The 27,308-nt window shown below is 38.4% G+C and overlaps 2 protein-coding genes across 2 annotated transcripts; one reads left to right on the top strand and one right to left on the bottom strand.

Annotated features, from left to right (window-relative positions):
- Nucleotides 1-348: 348 nt before the first annotated feature.
- LOC124153395 (beta-1,4-glucuronyltransferase 1-like) lies at nt 349-25,907 on the bottom strand. Its single transcript, XM_046526523.1, has 6 exons — nt 25,022-25,907; nt 23,506-23,924; nt 8,664-8,873; nt 7,231-7,806; nt 6,346-6,513; nt 349-5,021 (listed from the first exon to the last, which is right to left on the bottom strand). The coding sequence occupies exons 2-6, from the start codon at nt 23,782-23,784 to the stop codon at nt 4,827-4,829; spliced, it is 1,428 nt and encodes a 475-aa protein (XP_046382479.1). The 5' UTR covers nt 23,785-23,924; nt 25,022-25,907; the 3' UTR covers nt 349-4,826.
- Nucleotides 19,689-23,488, top strand: LOC124153397 (gustatory and odorant receptor 21a-like). Its single transcript, XM_046526524.1, has 4 exons — nt 19,689-20,070; nt 21,316-21,390; nt 21,471-21,560; nt 22,079-23,488. Exons 1-4 carry the CDS (start codon nt 19,858-19,860, stop codon nt 22,229-22,231), a joined length of 531 nt encoding a protein of 176 aa, XP_046382480.1. The 5' UTR covers nt 19,689-19,857; the 3' UTR covers nt 22,232-23,488.
- Nucleotides 25,908-27,308: the final 1,401 nt, after the last annotated feature.

Raw genomic sequence — 27,308 nt, 5'->3', positions numbered from 1 at the left:
ATTAAAATTATAAAATATGAGTACTATGATAAATATTGAATTTAGTTCATCTTTGAAATGAGGCTCACTGAACATGCGCTGAGCCAGCCAAGGAGGCAAACGGGAAGGAGGGTAAAGGAAGCATACATTGTTGCCACTTTGACCATTCAGTTGGACAATTTGCAAACTTGATGAAAATATAATGTGCCCCCTTTCACAACATTGTAGCCTCAGGAAAGGAAGAGACGGCTTCATTCAGAGGTTCCTCACTTCACATCAAAGTGAAATTATTACCATAGAGCTAGAGCGTAGAGGAGATTGAGCTTAGCTCATTACGTCACCGCCCACCGTCAAATTAACTGAAACGTGCTGTGTAGAATACCTTTAATCAGGGAATAAAAACATTTACATTGACATTTGATACATTTGTGCTACACAGAAATCAGTCCTTCCAAAAATTTAAAATATCAAATACAAAACAGTAACAATATTTCACCCGGACTCGATAAAAAGAATTAATAAAAAATATGCACAAAAATAATACCAAAAACTGTTATAAAACCATATCCACTCTAGCACTTCAGCGAACGGTTATAAATGGGGAAATTAAAGAATGTGCACAACATAAGTTTAGTTTTCATAACAGAGGGAATGTTGGTTACAAATTAGTGCACATAAATTGTTAATATTATTCAAAAATTTGTTACAATTCTTAAATAACTATAATGAGATAATCTCCATAATAAAATAACAATACAATATCACCAATAAAACTTCATCCGAGGAATTTGCGTGTCAGTCTTGTAACCCATTTACAAACATTTAAGAGATATTATTTGGCTTTAAAAGTAATACTGATATTGTCACACAAAAAAACAAGGAAATGGAAATTCATACATACAGCAAACAAAAATAGGTTCTGTTAGTGAAGTGATACATGTATTGCCCAAGCAGTTACATCTACAACAAAAGAAAGTTAGCAGCTCAATAACAAATTTGAAAAAAGGGAGATTTTAATATAATTAGCCACAATATTATTACCTGTGCTTTCAAGAACTACATATTTATGCAGCAATAAAGAGCCAAAATGAGAAGTGAAGTTGAGGGCACACAAAAATAGAAAAATAATTTCTACAGACCAGAGCTTAAGGAAGAAGCTGTTGACAGTAGACATGCTGTGTAGAAGGTGAATGAATACAAGTAACATATGTTTGAACTCAATTGCAGAAATAAGGATTTTTTTATTAAAAAATTGCTATAACAATAACATGGATTGATACTGAACTTGAAAAAAGAAACAGAAAAACAATTGCAAAATTAACAAAGAGCTACAATAGACCGCTATAAACATAGCGGAAATGGTTGTGCAGAAATTTAATATTATTTTTGCGAAGTACTAGAATTAGCACCTTCTGGCATGAGGTGTTTGCACCTACACAGAGGATCACACATATCATCACTCATTCAAATAAATATTTGGTATACATGAAATAGTAATCATTCAGATTATTAAATATAAGATGCATTAATATTTTGGCTGTGAGATTCCTTTGAAGGTGAATAAGAGCAAATGAGTTACGAATTTTACATAAAAACATATGAGTTAATAAAACTATTGATTGACATACCTCATCATCAACATCTACCTCCAATTCAACTACGTAAGTACTTGGCTACCAACATGAATTCTAATGGCCATGAATTCACTAATGTACCAAGAGTTACCCTGATGTTACATGGTGATAGAGCAATTGCTTGATTCCCAACAAACTATGGTGAAGTAAGCCTTTACTTTAATAAAGTTCTTGACTATTTACCGAAACAACTCAGTAATACAAGTTCCTTCGGTTTTCCACGGGGAAAGATGCTCCTTTATTGCAAAAATTTTCTTACCATTGGAGATCAAATTTAATTAAAAATTAGGTCTAGATGTAGGCAAGTAACTGGAAGCAAACTTCATAGCAGAAAAATGCATCCGGAGGTAAAATATGGCAGTGTAATTTGACCTCTTTTTCAAAAAGGAAATGAGTTGATTACAACAAGAAGGAGAAATAGAGGAGGAAGTTTCAAGAGAGTAACATGCTCAAAAATTTAAATGACATAAATTGGCCTTTCCCTTGAAGCCATTGCCATCATAAATATCTCAACCATAGAGAACAGCCACTTTATAAATAAAATTCTTAGAAATTACAAGAAAATTTGCCACCACAAGAGACACCACATTACATTGCACATATCACAATGCAGGAGAAACAAATGATCAACTTACAACAGCAGATAAACATAGAGACCGTAGAGGAAGGAAAACGACTGTACTTGTGTTGAGAGCGTCAACGTTAACCCATTTCACATGACTCAACACTCCAAAAAACAGTAGTCAATGACCATGTCCTAGTTAAGTTTCTGACTATGGCAATACATATATATATTTATATTTAATTTTGGGCTGTCCCCATCTGCACTCAATGAACAGCTAATTCTATGGCACTATACTTGTCAGGCCGTATTAGCTGAGGATCATGCAATCTACATGAAGGGGCTGGGCTCAAGTCAAGGAGGAGGTTTACATTTTCATTACACACAATTTTAATCACTACAACAGCTGCTTTCAGGAGAGACTTTTAATCAAAAGCACATCTCCTGGATGAAACTAGCTCTGTTTTGTGGTCCCCTAATTGTCGTTACATAATTACTAGAAGGCTGATATCAATGCATGATTGCACTCCACGTTTGTTTTTGCATATCAAGGCGAGGTATACATACGCATATATGGAGCATATTGGCAAAGTAGGAGTAACTGAGGGCAGCTGACCAAAGGGTCATTGGTTCAATTCCATAGGACACCCCCATACTACATACATTAATGCTCACTGAGTGAGGTGGGCCAGGGTAAGGAAGGGAAGGGCTCCCCATCCTACATGTGTAAGCATTACATACACACGCCTGTGGCTTACCTCTACCCTCACTCACTTAAATCAACCTTCAGGTTGAATCACAGAATGAATGATACGTGAATTTAATAAGCAGACAGAGAAAGTCAACTATTCTGACAAATCTTCTTTTGAGGCATTGCATTGAGTGAAGTTTACACAGATATCCTCTTTTATAATGACTGGAAATAGAATCAAGGAAAAAAAAGCCACCAACACAAAATATGAATTGCACAAGACACAAAAAAAATTTATAAATAAGTGACTGTTTGAAGCATTCAATTTAGCTAAGCCATGAACTAACTACATTGATGATTTTTATGAGTGTCTTCCACCATGCAAGTTTGTTCATTTTATATTACTCATATAATACATTATTTTTGACTAGAACTTGTGGAAGCACAATTGAATGAATATTTCTAATCAATTATTAACTTTTTTAAATGCAGGAGTAATTTGATAAAATTGCCAAATGATGTAAAATAATACGCAAATATTCTTCCATAGATTATCAAACCACATCACCCAATATTGAATTAATGCAAGCCTTCCACTGATATGAATCTGCTCGTGTCTATGCAATAGTGTAGTATAATATATTAATGATATATTATACTATATAATGTAGAAATATATTAATTCATGCCAATTTAAGTAGGCAGTACATAGCAATTGCTCTCATTTGGATGCGCTCATAGGATTACACAAGGGTCAATCTATCACTGCTTTAAATGTCTATCATCAATTTTTTTATGAAAAATAGGGATTTTAAAATATTATCTCATTCCACTTCATGCATCTTACAGTGACAAAAACTGGGCTAATTCACCTGTAGACACGCTATATTAGGCAGATTGACTTATACGGAAAGCAAATTGCTCCACGAGCAACTTCTTCTCACAGCATAATAAATTAACGAGAAGAAAATTTGATCCCAAAAATTAGTTTTTTGTTTGACTAAAGAGGAACACCCTTTAAATTGAAAATGCAAACTAATCTTGTCTTAATCAAATAAAAATCAGAGTGCATATATCACTTATTGAACAGTTGAGTCATGTGAAAACAGCTCAAAAACTCCTAACAAGAGAGCATAAACATAAAAATTCCCATTACAAAATTAATTAAACAGAGAGATAAAAACTCAAATATAGGAAAATAACACATAACACAAGTTAATTGAGGTTGAAAATATTATGGCACATAGGACAAATCAGTGGCCTCTTTGAGAATAAAGGACATTGAAAAAAAATTGAGTGATATAATGCACATTTCCATGCTATCAAATATGCACCAATGGTACTGAGCAAGGGAAGTGACTCATAGTTTATTCCAAAACAATGATAAATGCAAAGTGCTTAATATTTAACATATAATTTTCAATAGAAAATCAAGTAAGCGAATCACATACCATTCCAATAACTGGAATTCTGACATGAATTTTTTTGTTTATCATGAGGTGTACAAAATATAAATATATATTAACAACATCACCATATGACTGCTAATGCATTAGATTTTTGGAGTATTTATGTGTGGCATCTATTCCACACATTCACCACACACGAGAAAAAAATATACATATGTATTCCTCATTATTTATTCAGCAGCGAATCAAATACTGAAATCTGAATATTGTATAAAATTGTGCACTTTGATTTTTTTGTTTAAAGAAACATGTAATTCACAAATGAATTGATACATTAGTATTGTCACTTTAGGTCATATTTACTTGAGATCTAAAAAAGACTAAAATGCTACACACTGAATTTCAATCAATCCACAGTTTGATGACACCCTTCACACATGAAATGACAGCACTTCACCCCACAACCCATTCCATTGGAAAAAATGCAAAAGCTCCATTCATCACTAATACATACCTTATCATATATCAACAGATACTGTGTACTTTTATAATTAATAGCATCTTCTCGATGACTCTGGATATTTTTCACGAAGCTCTGACTTAAATTGTCGGAATAGAAGCCGATTGCGTTCCTGATCAGCATCTTTCTCCGGGTGAAATGAGTCTGGAGTCTTTAGACCCTGATGCACTAAAAATGCATTATTGAGCACAGAGAATTTGTAGCCAGCTATGTGAAGTTCACAAACCTGAAAAGTGAAAATTTGACAAAATTTCATCAAAACAAACTTCAGGAGATGCTATTTTAATGATTACATAAACAAAAACACTTTATGACTCCTACAATTATTTTTACATCCTATACATTGCCATGCTATGAGTCTTCTCACAGAATTTAATCATGCCCACACATGGATGTCTTTGGTAACTTACTAACTATACCATATAAATGGCATACTTGTATACACTGATTTCACTAAGCAATAGGGTAGTTTCTTTCATCAAGGAAAACGAAAGGCATTGATTGCGATTCGCTACAAAACATTAGTGTATTCATAATATACAAATTGTTTGGTTTTAGAAATCCCAGTTTAGACGAATGTTAATGGTCAATTTTAACCTCATTTGAAAAAGGCCAGATTGGTGGCCATGCGATGCCACTCAACGTGACGTCACAGGGACCTAGTTTCTATACGAGAAGATAGTAGTTTTACATCGTCTGAGATTACCAATGCATGCATGAGGCACAGAACTCAGGGAAACATCCCTCAATAATCACCTATGAAAATTGCTTATGGTCGGAAAGTTTCCTTCGTTTGATAGGGTAGTAAATATCCTTATTTAAGCCAAGTGCTTTCTGCTAGCACCCTGCATCATTGCGGCGCTCATAGCCTCGCACCAAGGTGCCCTCACACAGTGGCAGACAGAACCAGAATGATGCCACATGGGCTTTTCCCAGCATTCATACTTAGCTGTCGCGTTTTTGCGAACTTAGAAAATTTTCACTTTTCATTTAATCGCAAAAAAATAGAAATCGTCATTTAAAAATCTAAAAGCATGTAATGCGTACCAGCCTTTCGATTTAGGCAATAAAAAAAATAGGAAACCACCCACTTATCCTGTGTATCACAGCCTTTTCACATTCCAAAATAAATTATGCATTTCTTCTCAACTGTACATTTCTCCACTACAAGTTTAAATGTTATCCTTATTCAAAAAAATCACTTTAGACTTTTAAGTGAAACATGGTGACTTCGTTTTCAATGAACACAAAAACTAGTATCAAGTTTTCAAGATGAAAATTCAGATATACCACAGAAAAAGTTTCGATAAAACATTAAGTAAATGTAAAGTCAGTTTTTATCATATAATAGACCCTATCTGATAATACATAATTAGCTAGTAAGTGCACTCTGATTTCCAAATATTCAATCCATATTATATGCAATTAAGTGAACATGAGAAACCATGAGAAATGTATAAGTAGAAAACTATAGGAGCATCTTAATGTGAGGGTAAACTTCCATCAAATAATAAAATTCCATTCTAACAGAATTTCTATCATCAGCTTACCTGACTTATACGATTGAACCCATACTGCTTGAAACGCTCATCATAAAACGGCGCAGTGTTGCGGGATATGTAGAAGGGCTCCCATGGATCTTTCCACAGCACTTCAAAAAGAGGTGCTAAACCTGCACTCGGTGGCTCTTTCTGCCAAGTTTCATAATCTGTGTGTACCTGGACATGGGTTTGAAAGTGATATTTCTCAATTAAGGTACAATCAAGGTCAAAATGAGCACATTACCTAAATTGTAGCAAGATAAATACACACTGATAACAGCAGATAGTTGAAAATAATTTTAAATAATAGCTTAATTTACTAAACCTTTTCATAAAACCGTAATCATTGATAAAATGAAAATATTTTTAGTTGCATATAATGAGCTATTTTCATTAAAGAAACTTTATTTTCAATGGTCAAATGAGGAAATTTTTATTTTTAAGATTCAATGATATGAATTATCTTCATGTTCTTTGCAAAGAATTTAAAGCAAAAATATACTATGAAAATTCTGAGGAACACGGGAAAAATAATCCATTCAAGCTAGAAAACTCAGCAGTTTTAAAATGGCCCCTACCTATCCTTCTAGATATTGTGAAGCTTTCATCCCTTTGGTGTTCAAAGGGTTATGAATGATACCTGTAAATATAATGACTGGCTTAGTAGAATTGTTAGCTTTGAACTCATTAAAACTATGATACCAAGAAATATATAAGAAACACTGTGTGATTTAGTGTTTTAAGACATTTAAAAATATCTGACTCAAGCTGAAATATAGCTTTTCATCTTACCATTATTAGGGAAATATTTTTTAACAAATAACTTATGATCGTATATCGTATCGTATGCGTATGCTATGATATCCTATCGATAACGTATGCTATGTCTCTAACCTGGCACTTCCAGCAGAGCTCAAAATAGAACGGCCGAAGCCTAAAGGTGTCTGAAAGAGCAAGCAATTCTGCCTTATCTCCTGGTATCGGAGCACCTTCATTAGCTTCAAATGCTGGTAGCACATAGACAGTCTTATCTTCCTTTTGGGAATCATCGTAAAGGCGATTTTTCATGGCAAAGTTGGTGAAATCAGCTCGAAGGTTTCGTGAGGGGAGCATGTCAATATCCACCGTGAGTACAAACTCGGTAGAAACGCCACGGCGGGCCACATTCCGGAGGAGGTTGTTAGGATACGGAGGAGAATGAACACCTCCGACACCAGTGCCTCGGGCGTAATTCTTCTTCGTTTTGTCCCTCCCAAATTCACGAAGCTGCTCCAACAGACTGCCACACCTGGATGGCGCTGTGGTTCCGAGGAGGGCGAGGGGTGGTCGACCACCAGGCAGGAGCGGAGACACGAGGTGAAACGAGGCCAGGCGACGAATTGGAGGTGAACACGCTCGAAGGGATGCTATCGAGTTGAGTGCCGTCCCCAACTCAGTTTCTCCAGCAAATACAGCCACAGATATTGGTCCCTAGTGGAAAAGAAAAATCAATGCCTTGAAATTTAGTAATTACAAGCAAATCATAAAAAAGCTGCATATAGGTATGGTATGGTATTTGGAGGAGGCGACCGACAGCTGAGGTCATTTGCGCCATGAGGGAAGGGGTAGGTAAGGAAGGGTGGAGAGAAACCTGACGTCAGCATTAGCCTGCTCTTAACGAAAGGCGCCAAGGGGACCACGGCTTAACATCCCATCCGACGGACGGAATGTTGCGCTTGAAATGTCCTCCACACAACCCTCAAGCAGGGATCGGGTAGTCTCTGAAAATTCTCCGCCACTGCCGGGATTTGAACCCGAGCCCGCAGGGTGGGAAGCCAACACTCTAGCTACCACACCAACCCGATCCCCAAAGCTGCATACACATAGAGAAAAACTGATTTTTCATTAAATACAGAAAAGGGCATTGACAACCTGTTTGGAATAAAATAATGGAGTTTATGATTACTGAAAGCATAAAGATATGCCAGTTGATATGCAAAGGACAGTAGCACATGAACACACTAGGGTAAGGCTGAAGCAGCTAACCATTGCTACACTCAAAAGCTTGGACAACCAAGAACTGGCTCAGAAGAAGGCTGCAACAGATTTCCACAATATAAAAGAATATAGACAGTTATAAATTGTGTATTGCATGTATCCAATTTAAAGTCAGTCCTGACAACCATGAAATAGCACAATGGATAATTTCCAACCTAATTACAGCTTGCTGAAAGTTCATTATATAACTTTTGAATTCCCTTGTATGATGTACACCTTTCTAGATGATACATGTTGACACCATTCTTTGCACACATTACTGTTAGAGAATATGGGAAACGTCAAATTACCTGCCATCTTTCAACAAAAGGGAGGAGGCGGTGCAGATGTTCAACAGAGCAGTGGGTGGCCACAGATATGTCATGAGCGGGAGTGGCCACAGAGGCTTGGGGGAAACTCTCCGCCTTCGCCAACTTGGGCACCACTTGGAACTCTCCACTGGCATCCAAGACACGGCCCGTGACGAGGGCACGAGCCAGTATGGGCAGCTCTGAGTCAACCTTTGTACAAAAAAAGTGCATTATAATTATTCATCAATATGCGATCAGCTGAAAAATTAATAACATAATAAGCGAGTGAAAAATGATTATTTAGAGCTATTTGTGACAGAGAAGAGCCAAATGGATTGGAAACACATGGTAAAACAACAGGTTCTCACAATTACAATAGAGGATGGAAGATATATATCAACATTTCACCTGTCTTACAAGTTAACATTCACAATTTTCAGAGGAAATGATTTTGTAATCTGAATTATTTTTATGCCTTGGTGACAACATTTAGATTTTTCAAAGGATCATCTAACTTCAGGACAAATACAAAGCCGGTTGGCTTGAAAACACTATGGAATTAAATATCATTTAGAAATATTAGTTAGCTAATCCATGGCTACTTGTCCAAATTTTGAACTACAGAGATACATGATCAATTTATGATTACATAGTTTCTTAGGAATTTTTCCATTAGTTTCTGGGTCATGCATTATCTGCATCTTTTGCATCCATTTAATAAAAAAATTGGATTATTTTAGAATGTAGGATGGCATGAGAGGGTTTCAAGCAGAGGTTGGTAAAGGAAGAGCGGTATAGTGCGAGCAGGGGCTGACAATGATGGAGTGCGAAATCCGATATATCCTCTGGATCAGACATGAAATAATCGAGGCTGTACTGAACTCGCTGGTTTTTCTCAAAATCAATTGATACATAAAAGTGATGAACGGTGGAATATACTCGGAAATTAGGCATAAATAATAACTGCGTGAGATTTGAGGTTTGCAATTTATTTTTTTTCTGGGTTACTTCAATGGAATAAACACCATGCGTTTTCAAGCAACTCCCTTTGATCTTGAAATTTGTTCACATGCGCACAACCTCTAATAACCTCAACATTAGTAACATAACAACAGTTCTTTTGCTTTCTTTCTTAGGGGTTTGGTCCAGCAGCTCTACTTAAATTCATTAAATATTTCCCTCGCCTGCGCTTTAATTTTTGGCATCCTCAGACCTTCAGATTTTTTTTACACAATCGATAAAATTAAATTCATTCAAAAGCGGAGAGGATTTTGCACCATTATAACCTTACATAACAAAAGGATTCTATAAATAAAATGAAATGCATTTGCTAGGGGAATAATATTTAATTAATTTAATAATACCTAACAAATCTTCTTGAGAAGGAAATATGAGGGACTATAGCTAGTAATAGGAGGCAAAATTACATAAATCACGAATTATTAATGATGTACGAAATTTGAAACATTGCGTACAGTTGTTTTTGTGATACGTATTGCAGCCGCTAAGTTATCCCGACGAAATAAGACCGATTTGCTAAGATGCATGATGGTTCACGCGAAGCATATCGTCGCCATTGAATTAATGAAAACGATCGCGCCACCCGCAAAAACTGATATCAACAGTACATGTAACCCTAAGAACTAAATAAACAATCATTTTGATCGAGAGAAACCTACGGCGTAGAGTATTGAGTTTCACGTCAATGAGGGCTATTACGAACGGCTCACCGCATGCGGTGAGATACCGCCTGCGGTATCATACCGCCCCGAAGCGCGTTTACCGCCCCCGAGCGATTACGAGTGGCCACCGGTCGGTATCATACCACGGCTTAGGGGTCGGTATGATACCACGGCCAGCTACCCCGGTGGTGAGATACCGACCCCCTAATGGCGGACGTCTGTTTACATTTTTCGGGTCGAGCTGGCGTTTTTAAAACAAAATATCCGACGATAGAAACTCGGAAGCTATCATATTTTGTGTTATTTATAATATTAATGTCTGAGTAAGCGTATAAAATATAAAACTGGAGCCGACTGGAGCAGTTGAACAAAAAATTTATAATACCCATATAACAACGTTGTAGCAGTCTGAGCCACGGCCGTGGGAGATGGATACGTTGATTGTAAGTTGACCCTCATTCATTTATTTAATTAGAACAATTTGGATGTTTTTTAATGTCCGCTATGTTTTTATATGCACAAACCTCTTCCATTTCTTCATAGGTACCGGAAAATTCGTCGTTAAGGACTGCCTGTGCTTGTATTGTATGGTGAATACAGCTGTTGCTCGCCGCTTGGAGATTTCTACGAACATCTTTTGTGGCAAAATATTATTTTTTCAACGTGACAACTTCTTGTATAGCAAGGTGAATACTACTTTTGCTCGCTGCTTGGAGATTTCTACGAGCATTTTCTGTCCCAAAATAGTGTTATTTTCAACGTTACAACTGCTTGAATTGTGTGGTGAATGTAACTTTTGCTCGCTGCTTGGAGATTTCTACGAACATCTTTTGTTTCAAAATAGTGTTATTTTCAACGTGATAACTACCGTTAATCACAGTGCCAGTGGTTGTAATGCACAAGTTTGACGAGGTTGACAAATATCTGCCAAGATCTGTAATTATCAGTGTTCCATTGTGATTGGTTTGTAAACAGTGGTATTACGCTATCGAGAAGTGTCTGATAGTAATGTAAAAATTGTCAGTGGCGTTTTTACCTTCCTCATTCACCGCAGAGATTACATTTCACGACCAAGCTATCAAGTTCAAAGCCATGTGTGAAATTTGTTTATACTAGTATATCAATCGTACCAAGGAATTGTAGTGAGAAAAGTTACCTGTGCCACTTGCATGGGATAATCTGAGGCTTAAAATCAGTGATTAAATAGTTGTTTTCATCATAGCGAGCTCTTCATTTTAAGGTTTACGTGATGAATATAAGAATGGTAGTGACTTCCAGTTTTTGATGATCCTATTTACCATTATTTATAATGGTGTGAGCTTGTATCGATTGTGGATTTTACCTGAAATATTGAAATAAGTTGTAGCCTGTGTGTGTGATTGCCGCGGAACCGATTCGCGATCTCATATGTTTATTGTGGGCAAACTGTTTTGCTGTGGTTGTGTACCCGTGAATAAACCAAAGAAATGGTGAAACTCTGTGACATTATATTGAAATAAAATTTTCTTGTAACCAGTAGTGCATATCTTTTGTTTTTTAATTCTCCATTGCTTTTCATAGATAACAGCCAAAAAGTTATTTTTCGTTATTTTAAAAAGTGCCTTTCTTGTTCTCTGAATTTTCATTAGGTTTCCAAACCCCGTTACTTACACGAAAGGAATGCAGAGCAACAGATATTTTGTCATTTCACAGATGTTGAGTGTCGTATTGTCTGTGATTAAGGGTCTCCAGCTAAGTATTCGTGGTGGATTTTCATATATTTTTTAAGAATGGGCATTTCCGTCAAATCTCTAATGGAATTGGTGGTTCACCTTGCCCGTTGGCCTTAAAAGCACTTCTATCGTAATTTTTCGATGGTCTGCCATGCAATTTATCACTACCTGCGACTGCTCATACGTGATTTTTTGATGATATCTTCTGCAAGTCACTGCTAATTATTGTTTTATTCGACTTTTTATCCTTTAAGTAAGAATTGAGGAGCAAAATTCGTTCATTTGTCAAACTTTTAAGGTGAATTAACGAAGGACACATCCTTATTAATCCATAAATACCACTAATTGTCTTTATCGACTGCCAACAACTCTTGCCGAAATATTCGTCTGCTAGGAACAGTTGCCGCGGAATCGAACACCGCACGCCCTTGCCATTGGCTACACCATTTTCGGGCTGAAGGAGCTCAGAATTTTTCATACAAACGTCACTTCCGCCGCATCGCTCCTTACCGACCCCCTGACACGTACTCTCCGCCCGGCGGTGACTTGCCGACCGTCCCATTCGTAATCGCAAGGGGCGGTATGATACCGTATACCGAACGAAAACTCCGCCCGGCGGTAGCGTACCGCCCGCTCGTTCGTAATAGGCCCCAATGAATCGAATTCAAAATTCGCGATGATATGTCGTGAGGACAGTAAACATCACAGAAGACAGTGATCGTTCGAAAATTTCAGACGATAAAGAATTTCGCACATTTATCCGACTGTTCGGAAATCCGCCGGCACGTGCAAGCGCAGCATTAGCTATTTCTACTTTGATAACATGGTAAAAAATCTAAATGCGTACGTGGAGGCCATAAGAATTCGTGAGGATTAACTAAACTGGCTAACGGGAAAATGCTAGGGATGGACGGATCCAGGATTTTTCTCGGATTCGGATCCTTGATTTTCGGAGCCGGTTCTTTCGGATCGGATATTTTCGGATCCAAATGCATTTTCAAAGTCCTGACGCTGAGATTCCCCCGATGATTGTTCAATCTCTTGGGAAGAGTCACGCTATATGCCAGTCGTATTTTGCCTTTTTTATTTTCCACGGCTGAAATGCTCCTACGTAACCTCTGCGAGAGCTTTCAAATAAAACAGTTCATGAGTAGGACAAGAATCGCATGCGTCGGCGCATTCGAAGAGAGAATCGGAACTCTTTCCACCCTTATTGGGGTGTTGCATTCACTGAAGCTATTATTTAAAATTTCGGATCCAGATCCAATGTCTTCCGCGACTTTGGATCCGATGTATCTGATGAAGGGCAATATCCGCGGATATTTGGATCCGAGGTATCCAATCCGACCATCCCTAGAAAATGCCCATAGAATTCCGGTGATATGGACATTTTTTCAAATTACTTACGTTAATTAATATTCCCGCCACGATCATTCAAAACGGAAATACTATGAAAATAAAAAATGAAATACTCCACCGGGAAGTGGACAGCTTATCTAAACGTAGCAAAAGATAGATGCGAAAGTTACGCTAATAATAATAAGCATCAATTAGCTAGCCCACAAATGTTTTCGCAAGATTTTAATGCCCTGCGCTAAATCTTCATCCTACTTGGATTTATATAATAGGCTAGATATTCTTGTACGGAACCAATCGAATTTCAGATTACTAGCGCTATTAATTCAGCGAGAAAAGGCTAAGGGATAAAATCTGATCCTAAGCGCGGAGAAAATTCCTAAGACCAAAACCTCATGAGTAAGAGCGACTGCATTAAAAGAAAAGACGAAAGTGGTCGAAGCGACGAACAGTGCTTGCAGCCCGAGTGAGTATATTGAAATTCTTAAGATTTATTTAAATATTTAGCACTACATGAAAAAATATTTTATTCTGTCACGCTAACCGCGCTGAACAACTGATGTATGATATATTAAAAAAATAAATATGATAAGTCTTACTCACCCCGTGATGCAACCCAATGAAGATTAGTTAGTATACGGGAGGTTAGCGAATTTGGGAGGATCCATTTTCTATGCGAGGCATAATCTCGGGAAAATTTGAAAAAATAGTCATCTTCAAGTTGACTCTCTGATGTCAGTTTATATCCCACCAGCATAACAAAATACGAGTATCATTTTATAATAAAAATAATTTTAAATATCTAAAAACCACTTTTCTAATCATAACAGACCATAGACGCCTTATCACTATAATCCACAGCCTTATTATTGCATTATAATTAAACTTAGCAATTCACACAGCATAACCCAATTAGAATGTACGCATTTAACCCCAAATGTAACATTAGCCTATGAGCTCCATGCAGATGACTTAGAAAACCTCAATTCCCCTTGGAAATTAACGTATTTCACGTTTCACAGCCTTGAAACGATTATGTAACTTTTAGATAGGTACTTAGTAAGTTAAAACTTCCCCGATGCCCCAAATAATAATTCGGGAATCGCAAATGTAGAAGGCGGATAAATTTACACGCCATAGTTTGATTTATATTATTCACGACCTTAAAGTGTCTTCCATTGCATTTTTCCGAAAAAAAACAATGCTTAATCATCACGATATAATCTTACAAATGAGGATAAAAGAACAGTTAATTTACGCGGTCATTTAAATAGATACGAGAGTTGAAGAAAATGAAGTTTGACTATTCTTTCGCAATAGCGTTAGCACGGAAATAACTGAAAGCAGCGGTGGAAAAACATTACCAATAATTCATATCGCATTTCTTATCCTCGGGATCGCTTAGGCACACGACAAACATCAAAACTGACCACACCAACCGTCCCCATGAATTAGCTGAGTTCCAGGACACGCCCCCGCCCTCAGACAAGAGTCAACAGTCTAAATTGCTAATGTGGAGAAGAGGCGGACCAAGCACGTTCCCTTCCCGGCACCTCGTCGTCACTGTACCCGCGACGAGGCCGCCATGCTGTCCCACTGGATCAAGAGGCCCAAGGTGGTGGAGCCCTTCCTGGGCAATGGGACAATCGCCTGGAATGACGGCAACGCCACCTACCCGGAGAGCAAGCGGACGACGGAGGAGAGGGTTGGGAGGAAGAGGCGCCGCAGGAGCAGCACGAGGCACCCGCGCATCGGCACTTTCTTCCGCACCCTCGAGTTCATCCTGCGGGCCATGCGCATGGCCTCCTGTTTGCCGTTCACCGTGGACCGCGAGAACGACACCGTCGAGTTCCGTCTCCGGTCGCTCTCCTTCGCCTACACGGTCGCCACATACGTCGCCTGGTCCGTCATCGTGTGGATCGTGGCCGAAGAGAGGTTCCAGATCATCGTCAAGTCGAGCCACAGCTTCGACGACAGCGTGGTCGCCTACGTCTTCATCATCTACTTCGTGGAGTGGCCCATCCTGCCCTTCATCCGATGGTTCTGGCAAACTCCGAAGCTGTTGAACTTCATGGCCAAGTGGAAGAACTTCGAGGAGCACTTCCTGCAGGTCACGGGCTCACCCCTTGAGATGGACCCAGTGATGAGCCGAAACGTCGTGGCAGCAGTGGCTGCTTCGGTTCCCATGCTCACCTTTGCAGGCACCGTGGCCTCCCACTACATCATGCCCATGATGCGCTCCATGCACCTGGCAGCCTACTGGATCATTGCCACACAGATGTACCTCAACTCCGGCTTTGCCTGGTCCACGTCAAAGGCACTGCAGGCGGCATCCAGGGGATTGGTCCAAGCAATGCGCCGGGATGCCATTGCATCAACAGGGACGGAGGTCAAGCCTTCGTTCATGGACCCGGGTACAAGGCGCTGGCCACAAGAGTACATGGTTAAGTAGTATCTGAAGTAGTATCATCATATCATAAGTACATATATGGTACGGCATCCTGGGGGTTAGTACAATCAATGCACCAGGATGCCATTGTGTCATGAAGTCCACATCCATGAACCAAGAGGTACACCGTAGGGCCACTCAATTCCATTGCTGAGCTGAATCAGTCCACTTTCCCAGCAGCTGTGAGGTTGATAAAAAGAGGCAGGAGTGTGACACTGCAAGGGAGGGATCATCCAATAGCTACCTATTTTCATACTGCTAAATATTCCAAATTCACCCACCCCTCAGCCCATATTCAGCCTAAAACTTCCTCCCTACTCCACTAAGGACCTGATACTGCCTCTTTTTGTCCACAGATGAAACAAGATACTTTAGCAGCAATGAAGCAGCAAAAACAGTCTACCTGCACTAAAAGTTGCACTATCCATACAATGCAACCTGGTGTTTGAAACGCAAGGCACTCCTCTGAAGCCTGACAACTTCTCCCTCCTTATGTATCACTCAATAGATTGTATTAACTTTTGATGCGCAAGGCATCTTTCAAATAGAAAAATCAGAGTCAGTTGGTCTAGTGGTGAGTGCGAGCGGCTCTCACCTGGGGGGGTAGGGTTCAATACTTTGTGTTCGATACTTCGTCACGGAAGTATATTTTGTAGTTTTCATTTTGATCCTGCGGCAAAAAGTGTTTTTTTACTAATGTTAATTGCAGCAAGCATAGAAATGAGACAACATTTTTATCATCATAACAGCGTTTAGGTATTTAAGCAGTATCATTTCGAGGCGGAGATGAGGACTACACTAGCAAGGTTTGGTGTGCGCTAAAATGTTAATTTTTTGTAATGCTTCCATTGGTCAACCTCCAGATTAAATATAAAAACCATTTCTTTCGAGAGCACATGTCCTTAAGGCCCACGACGAGCAGCAATATGCGTGCAGATGTAATAAATTCGAAGACAAAACAAATATAAATTACCATATCTCTCAAACACTTGTAATTCACATTGCTCTAAAGTTAACTTCAAGTACCTACATACTAAAATTGCCATTCTAAAATGTTAATTCAATTAACACATAGCATGGAATAAAAGTTGATTATTTAAAATCAACAATTACGCCAATTGTGTCTTGTGCTCGCTACTTCCCAAAATCTCCGCAGCCCTCCAACATAATAATAAGAGAATCACCTACAAATGTAATTTCTTCGAAAAAAAAAAAGCCAATGTTATTGCTCACAGTTCATTTTTGCATGTTCTTGAGGACGGTAGCAAGTGTAGTTTTTATACTTCCGCATACAAAGTGACACTGCTTTAAATACCGAAACGCAGTTATGATGATAAAAATTTTTTCTCATACCTATGCTTGCTGCAATTAACATTAGTGAAACACTTGTGGCCGCATGATCAAAATGAAAACTACAAAATATACTGCCGTGATGAAATATCAAACATGAAGTATTGAACCCTAGCCCCCCAGGTGAGAGCCAGATGCACTCACCACTAGACCAACTAACCCTGTTAGAGGAATGGCACTATTTAGGGATTATATAATGCTTATTAAAAATACCACTCGGAAACTAATTAATCACAGTCTAACTAAGGCCCATTCAATGGAATCACTATCAGTTCAGATGTGTGTTCGCCATTCCGAACGCCATAAAAAATACGGCATTGTAAAAAGCGGAGCAAGGTACGTGGTCTCCCCTTGTAAGACAATAACTAACAAGGGGAGACTACGAAACTTGCTCCGCCTTTTTCAATGCCGTATTTTTTATGGCCTTCGGAATGGTGAACACATCCCTGAACTAGTCACACCTGGGCTCACCTTTCATAGAGCCCAAGGAAGTAAGAGATCTTCCCATTGGGGACCTTTTGTCCTTCGTTAAGGACATTGGCCTCTATGGATGATCCATTATCGGTGGTTAGCACAATGGACCTATAGGTCTAAGTGCCCTGGGAGCTGATCCCCCACCGCATAAACTAATCTAATCTAATCTAAATCCCTGAACTAGTAGTGGTTCCGTTGAATGGGCCTTAGTTTGGCTGTAATTAATTAATTTTCATGCTGTACTTTTCACAAGCTGCCTATAGTTCCATAATATCACGCCACTCAGCAGACGGGTCAGGTGGGATAGAGGTATCATTTAAGGCTACCACCCAGGGGACCAGGGTTCAGGGCTTCGTGATGGCTGTATATTTTGTTGTCTTCATTGTGATAATACTGCATCAACATTTTCATTAATTTTTATTGCGACATGCATAGACATGAGACTATTTTTTTATCACCATAATGGCGTTTAGGTACTTGAGCAGTGTATTTCAATCACGGAGATACGACGACTACACTAGCAAGGGCAGGTGTGTGCCAAAATGTTAATTTTTTAATTGCTTATACTGATCAACTTCCAGATTAAAAATGAAAACCACTCTTGCGAGAGCACATACCATCAAAGGCTTGCGGCGATCAACAACATGCGTACAGACATAATTAATAAGAACACAAAACTATTATCAAATGCCATATTTCTCGAATACTTGTAATTCACTTTACTCCAAAGGGAGTTTACTTACACAGTACCTTTGTGCTAAAAGAACCATTCTGAAATATAATTTCCATTAATAAATAGGATGACATAAAAGTTGATGACCCTGGACCGGGCGTGGTGGCGTATAAAATACGTCAATCTTCGAAAACCAAGGATTTCAACATCATACGTACATTCTGGGCTGGAATGGTCTCGTGTATTCCTACAATGTACTTTGACTGTCTATATTGCGAGTTTTCAAAGTTCGAGGTGTTGTAGCTAATTTTTTTAGATCAGCAAGAGGAACGCGTCACACGTGGCGTATAAATTGCACCGCGCGACCGGCCGTGTACCACTTGTGTACCTTTATATCTGCATCACCTATAAATGTACAAGATTTTACTAATTTCTACAAATAAAGATTAATTTTAACAAAAATCGAGTGTTATCATATATGCACATAACATGGGCAAAGTACGCCATTCGCCCGGTTGTGTAGAAATAACAGTCGCGCCCGCAAGAGGGTTAAAAGCAAGAATTACACCAAGTGTGTCTTGTGCTCGCCGCTTCCCAAAATCTTCCGTAGCCCTTCCAATATAATAACAAGATGCCCACCAACAAATGTCATGTCTTCGAAAAAAAAAAGCCACTGTTTTAGCCCCTCGCTAATCTTTCGGTATGTTTTTGAGGAGAGTAGAAAGTGGAGCCTTCACTTCTCCGCGTTGGAAATGACACTGCTTAATTATGTACCTAAATGCCATTATGGTGATAAAAAAATAGTCTCATGTCTATGCTTGTCGCAATTAAAATTAATGAAAAAGTTGACGCCGTATGATCACAATGAAGACAACAAAATATATAGCCAACATGAAGCCCCGAACCCTGGTACCCTGGGTGGCAGCCTTAAGCGCTAACCACTACCCCACCTGACCCAACTGTTAAGGGGAGTGATATTATGAAAGTATACGCGGCTTATGAAAAGTACCACATGAAAATTAATTAATTACAGCCAAACTAAGGCCCATTCAACGGAACCACTACTAGTTCAGGGATGTGTTCACCATTCCGAAGGCCATAAAAAAGATGGCATTGAAAAAGGCAGGGCAAGTTTCGTGGTCTCCCCTTGTAAGTAGGCCGGCCTCAGTAGCAGAGGGGTAAAGTCCTGTACTTCCAAACAAGAGGTCACATGTTCGAGCCCCGCCTCGGTATATTGCCCCTATCCAGGGCATGATTGTCCGCGCATGTGTAATTGTTAAATTTGTTGAAAGCCCCGATGTAAATAGCCAATAAGTGCTGTTTTTGGTGTTGTGGGAATAAATAAATAAGTTATCCACTTTCCTTAATTTAGCATAATTCAGCAGAAAAGCATTATTTTCTGCCACCTCTACTACTTAGGCTTAACGTATAATTGACATCAATATTTTTCATTTCAACTGAGGATATTTTCCAGGAACTATGGAGAAAACTGAGTATCATGGTACGATACAGTGGAAGTGCAGCCATAGGACCTGCCTTCATCCTAAATATAGGAAAAGAATTCCCAGCCATGCTGCTTGCAGCATATGGAGTGATCGCTTGGTTGGATGGAGGAGCCAAGGTCAATGAATCCGGAATCCTAATCATACTCATTCACCATCTCGCTGATCTCATCCTTCTTGGAAATTCAGCCCACTATGCTGCTCACAGTGTAGGTTCTCCATATATGCTAACCATACGGAAGTGACATGAGAGATTTTTATCATAGCACCAGGCGTATTCAGGGAGAGCAAACACTCAGAGCACAACCACATTGACAACTGAGCAATTTCCCCCTGACTGCGACCACTACGTAGCAGCTCAATGCGAGCACTCAGTCATTTCTTGGAGTGGTCTCTTCCACTTCTACTTGCCTGAGCACTCACTGCTGATCTCTGGAAGCTGAAATATTAGCTCTAGGTGGCCAATGGTGTGTTGCTAGATGATTGAAAACCTTCCACATAGTGCCCAATCAACTTTTTCCATTCAGGGAGGCTGAGAATATGCTACATACAGGAGTTTGCTCAAGTGCAACCTCTGAACTCTCACCCCCTCTGAATACGCCCATTATGAATTGATGGCTCACATTGCAGGTTGAAAAATCACACTAGTAAGATGATAATATATATCCCCGATTAACATTTTCATAAAGTAATGCAGAAAATGTCAGCATGTGCATTAAAGCATAAGATAGATGATGTCTAACCTATCCAATGCTGAGTGATGAATAGTTTTCAATAAATTCACTAGTCTTCCTTACGTTTTCATTTTCCTAATTTTTTTTATTTTTCTATTTGACTCTTTAATTTACATCATTGGAACATCTAGCTAAAATTTAAAGCTATAACTATTATTTGTATCATAAGTGAAAACAATGGTACACAAAAACATGCAATGGAATGTGATGTCATTGACTATGTATTTTCCATAGCTTCTAAAATTTTGGAGATTTTGCAATTTTAAGCACAAAATTTGGATTGCCTCCTCAACTATAACGAATTTCAAAACAATTATTCTAAATAAAAGATTTACAAGCACTTTATTATTTATATAGGCATGACTAGCCAATTTTTAGGAAGCATGTATGTAATTGAAACCTCACATCCATCGCCTATCAACAATTAAACTTCCAAACATAAGAACTGAAATACTGTGATTTATCTGATGGTTTCAACGAAATAGATATAAGGTAATACTCTATCTAAGCAAGTAAAAAGTCCATCTAGTTAGATGATTGATTTGTTTAAAATACTTGAATCATTTCATTATCAGTAGAATAACTCTAAACACTGATGGGACAAGAAGGGAAATTTTATTCAAGATGACAGTTAGAAATTACTTCCTATATTGGAAACTATTCTCAACATGAAACTATGTATTCCTTTTCTATTTCTTGCCTTTTATCTCTAACAAACAGGCAGGATCTGACATCCGGGATGAGCTTTCACTAATTATGGTGAGACCAAGAACAAGTAATAAGCTTAAAAATGAGGTAAGTTCATTTCTCTTTTTCTGCGTACATATAAGTTGCAAAATAAGCATACACTGACATCCGCATTTGTGTTCATACAGATACGAGAATTTCTTCAATTGATGGATGCCAGCCCTCCTTACATAACTGTGGGTGGATATGTCATATTGGATAAAGAATTCGTAAGCCGGGTAAGGCATTCATATATATGCATATATAGCCACGCCTGGAACTTGCAACCTTATCAAAGAAATAAAAAGAAATCAGCACGACTTTAAGGCAGAAATTACAATCTAACATTAGCGCCATATTCTTAAACCAATTACACTAAGGGGCGATTCAAGAGTCATGCAAGGCAACTTATGCCACTATTTAATTCTATAGATAAATAACATTCTAAGATTTTGGCATCATTTCCCCATCCCCTTTTAACTTTATCCAAAATTTCTCATTTGCATACTTGTATTATCCAATAAAAATCTCTTCTGAGCCTATCTTGGAACATGGAAGAATTTTTGGTCTTTCAATGATGAGACTCAAGTTGAGCCTAGTACTCCAGGGAGCAAAGGAAATGAAGCAAGCAATTCAGGCAATGGACTAACAATAGATCCAAAGAAGCTCGCAACATTAACCATTACTTACGAATGAATTTGCTGTATTTTAAGTCTTTAAAAGTCAATAATATAATAAAATAAATTTCACTTCACAGCTCTTGGGCACCATGGTGACATATTTGGTTGTGCTGCTGCAGTTTCGTCACGCCATGCACACCCCAACAATCCCCTGGATGTATCATCCAACATCAAACACAACTGCATCCACTGGTGACATGGATGTTGGAATTTCCACTGACAGCTACTAATTTTAGGGTAATTCAAGGGTTTGGAAGCAATGATGATAATGCAGACTTGCTCATTCAAGAAGACAAACAATATTTCGTTTACATTCCTCACCAGGATAAGTTTGGCAAGATAGTAAACAGAAAAGAAAATGACGATAAAAAGAATGATCCAATGATAAATGACAATGGTTTCACATGACCATGATAAGGGTGGAGCTACAGTTGATAAAATCGCCATCATAATATTTGGTGCCTATTATGATTTGTAGCCATCCACATCTTATGTGCATACAATTACAGATATCATTTCTGTGCAATTTCAAGGTTATTTATGTATTCTGACGAAAGAATTCTAGAAAACATAACAGCAATTGACCCCACAGACGATTTTTTGAGGCGTAACAGTACTCTAGAAAGCGTGACGGACAAGCAGTGTCTTGAATTATTGGAGAGTTGAAGGAAGGCTGGATATTTACACTTTAAATAATTTATTAATTTTAGTAAAAACAGCAAACATTTAGAATAAAATACATTCATGCAAAAAAGTTATTTTGAAAGATTGAGACAGCATATATGTAGAAGCAAATCAAATAATAAGCAAGCATGAGAAGTTTGTAGTTTTAAGCACCATAAGCAATCAATTTCCACAAAAATAAAAATTGAAAACTAACACACATTTTTTGTGATATTCACTGGTCTATCGATTACGTTCCCGCCCGCAGGGGGAATAATGAAATGACTGTACCCTTCAATGACATTACTGAGTTCAAGTTCATTTTTCTAAAGAAAAACATTTTCCTTTTCCGAACTTAACCTAACTTGGCACAATGAGTTTTTCGTATAAGGATCCAACGCCTTGGTGGTATGCAACACGCATTTCCCCAGCAACTATTACGGTTGCATACACACCCAGGAGCCTGCTACGATTACCATCTCCACTACTTTGTCTTCATCTACAATCACTTACATTTCTTCTACTCATTTTCACTTATCTGCGAGCACAGTGTCATAGTATGTTTCAAATTATGAATCCTAAAAATAATTTCATGATCATTTCCTCTCCCTCCAACAAAATTATGTCAATTTAGATCGATATTATTGGAGGGATATGTACCCTCCTGTCCATGATTTTATGCAGTTAAGACTCCCCATAACTATAAAAATCATTTGGTATAACTAATTCTTAAAAAGATGCTTGATCATACAGTGCAATTTCAATAAAATTTTAAACTCCCACCAATTTTATCACATAATTTCAGCAAAGCAAACTGTTGCAAAGAGTGGCAATATCTTACCCAAACTCTGGAGTCAGCTGCAGATGTTTCTTGATATGGTGACACTGCAAACTCAGGTCCTCCAGAAAATGAAGAGATACCTCCAGGGGTCACGGAGGCGACTGCGTTGTAAGTTGGGTATTCATCGTCTCCGTCGGATGCAGATGGTGCTCCACGACCACTGTGCTTGCGGTGTCTTGCCTCCAAACGTGATAGCAGCACCAGATGCACCACTTGTAAAACTGCCACTATCGCAACTAACCCCAGCACCAGCTTACCCCATAGAAACTGCCGATGCATTTCAAATGCTACAAACTATTTAACTCACTATGCATCCAAAACCTGTCATCATTTTCAGATTTTTATTGACAAAATAAAATCTAAGGATTCACTAGCATTGTGTACACTGTGGCTACTGCCTACAAGAAAATTCCTCTGGGCTGAAATACAGAGAGAGACGAACCAATTACAACAGTATATACCAGAAAAATTGATAGTATAACTTATCAATTTAAATATGCATTATCAGTATTGGAGGCAACACTCACAGCAAATATTTGATTTTTAATCAACATATGTTCTTTCATGAAGAAGGAAGGAAATTCAAAATTTTGAGTGGGGAAGAAGACAACAGTATAAAAAAACAGTGGAACTTGCAACATCTCTTTCATTTATGATGGATCGATTCCACCTCATGTCCCCTGAAACTACCAGTTTCATAGAGCATGAATCCTATAAAATTAGACAGTCAAACATGGGGAAAATTGCAAACAACTAGAGAGAGCATGTAATATAATGAGAATATCTGGAATCTTCAGAGAAGAGAACATTATGATTTTTTGTAAAAGGAACACATTATTGTACTTACATGACATTTTGAACATAAAAGTAAGAAATGTCACGTATGCAGCTAAAGGAAGAAGTAAAATGAGACATTATGAGCAAGGATGGAGAAGAGCCGGGGGAGAAGGAAGAAAGGGAGGAGGGAAAGAGTAATCATAAGACGATTGACCATATTTCAAAAGAGGGGTCATACATAATACACACTGGAGAAACCTTTGGTGTTCGGAATCTGCCAGATAAATGCAGAATACCAACTAATGGTGAGGATTAATTGACGCAGTTATCAAACTCCGCACATAAAATAAACATAGATGCAAACAATCGGAACAAATGAAATGCAAGGTACGTAAGTGCTTCCAGCAAAGGTAAACTCATCTCTTAGTGGTAAGGGTATATTTATTTGGTTGTCTCCTCCGCGGGTTGAGAAATAAGAGTTATCAAATAGAACTATAAGAAATTAACGCATTGACAATAACCTGAGTTAAATGGGAATTTCTAAAACCAGCATATATTAAATTTAGAGAGTTAATTCCGTTCCGAGGCCATTAGTTAAGGCTTCAATGGGACTCGGCCGTCGCAAGCGAACTAGTATCTCTTCCAGAACGTTTTCTCCACAAAATGAAATAAAATTGGATGGCATTGATGCTAATATAGATACATGCGCATACACAGTAAATATATTAACAATACTTACCTGAAATTGGTCTTTCCTGGATAAAATCGAACGATGTCGAGAGATTCATTGCCGGGAGTAAACACAGCGTCTGCCAGTGTTGGTAGCAGTCACCGTTCTCAATCTCAGCCTCCAGAAACGTGATGCACTTTACATGGTATTGAAAAAGGCCCAATTTTAAGAAAATGATGTAAGTAAGTTACCATCAAATTATTTTTGTTTGGCACTCAAGTCCTCTTCCGTAAACAACATCGACCGATATATTTCAATGCGCTGTACAAATATCGTTCCTCGTTTGTTTTTTTCGATCTTTAAACTGGGAAAATGGTGACTTTGTGAGTATTTGGAATAGAAAGTATAATTGACAACCGACCCTTTTAAATGTCGAACCATCGACATTTTTTTGCAGTACCACAATGAACTCGCGAGTTTCTTTTGCAACTTGTGACGATATTCGTGATCACTGTTGAATAATTTCGATATTCTGATTTAGGTGCAATCCGCCTCAAACTGCATCTCAATTTCTGATTAATTTCTCTGCTATTGCTATTAGCCATGGTAGCAGTATAGTTGTATAGAAGGGACAACTTTTGTCGCATCTTCCTCAAATTTTGGATTTTTACAACTCCTCATTTGATGAGATTATGATTTAAAGTGTTATTTCTGTGGTTAGTGTCATATTAGTGTCATCTTTGTATGTATATATCAATTTGTTGGAATTATTCTTCATTACGTTCTCCTCTTTTCGTCCTCTTAATTCAATCTCTCCGGCGTGTTCCATCGATTGCACAGGTCCTCCACGTATTCCTTCCACCTACTCTGTATCTCTTCTCGCCTGGTTAACATCCTTCCATCTTTAGCCTTAATTTTTTAAATGGCTTGGACTCCTTTGCCGCCCAATAGCAACTTAGCCTTGGCATACAACGAGCCTACCTCTTCCTTGTGAAATTTTTCCATTTCCTCTCACCATTTTCTCTATTGGGCCCGTATCTCTTCATTGTCTTTTTCACTGATCTGCTGAATGAGGTGAGTGCCTGCGCCTTGAAGTTTGCTGATGATCTAAAGATACACACTACAATCTCCTCACCTGTAGACCATCAAAGAATACAAGAGAGGTTATCTGCAATAGAGAAATGGTGTGCCAGAAACAACATGTCTATTAATTCCAGTAAATGTTCTTGCATCACCTTTCATAGAATCAAATCTCCAGTTATACATCGATACTCTATTTCTGGGAGTGAAATCCAACGCTCTCAGAGCATAAAAGACCTTGGTGTCATATTTTCTTGTGATATGGGATTTCATGATCATATAGACTATATCTGCAACAAGTCAAACAAGATGCTCGGCTTTATATCAAGGTTTTCTAGAGGTATTGACAACCCTACTGCTCTACGTTCTCTATACTGCTCCCTTGTAAGACAACTGGTGGAATACGCAAGTCCCGTGTGGTCCCCACACACACTTGGTAACAAGATAAGACTGGAGGCCCTGCAAAGACGTTTTATTCGTCTGGTTGGTGTACAAATGGGTTTCGGCTATATGGATGTTCCTGTGGAAGACCTATCCAGGGATCTCAATCTTCCACCTCTTGCCCTGCGGCGTGACGTAGCCGATGTAGTCCTGTTAGTCAAAGTTAGTAATGGCTACGTAAACTGCTCGGATCTCCTAGTGAAATCGACTTCAGAATCCCAACTACTACAAGATCCCGTGACATTTTGAGCCGCAGATACCATGCAACCAATTTCGACTTCAACAGTCCTCTTGCAAGATTTACCCGCCTTGGAAATCAAGTAGCATCCGAATGCGACCTCTTTTTTGACAGCCTCCATAAAATCCGCAGACGGGCCTCCATTCTCCTGGTTCTTTGACATGTCGTTCTCTTGTTCTTGTTTCTCTTGTTCACTTTACTTTGTCTAACCTTCTTCGTTGTCACACTCCCCTCTGAAAATTTACCAACTTTATACCATCTTATGTTTCATATACCACTTTATATTATTACTGTATATTATCACTGTGTATTATTACTGTATATTATTGTAAATTATTGAATTACTTATCGTAAATTATTGCATTACTATTGTAAATTGGCTGCTGCCATTGGAAAATAAATAAAATGGAATGAAACTGTCTTCAACACCATGCCTCCCTTGCCCTCTTAGTTTCACACTGTAATTGAATATTTATTTCCCTATCCATCATTTCGCCCTGATCTGTGTCCACATTCATCTAGCCCCTTCTCTCTTCCATTACTTTTATCATTGCCTCCATTATCCATGTCGCCTTTATCCATCTACTGTCAACATAG

The sequence above is a fragment of the Ischnura elegans genome, chromosome 2, assembly GCF_921293095.1.
Source record: "Ischnura elegans chromosome 2, ioIscEleg1.1, whole genome shotgun sequence".
Taxonomy (NCBI): domain Eukaryota; kingdom Metazoa; phylum Arthropoda; class Insecta; order Odonata; family Coenagrionidae; genus Ischnura; species Ischnura elegans.
Note: the sequence above shows the minus strand (reverse complement) of the source record. Positions and strands in the feature narration are given on the sequence as shown.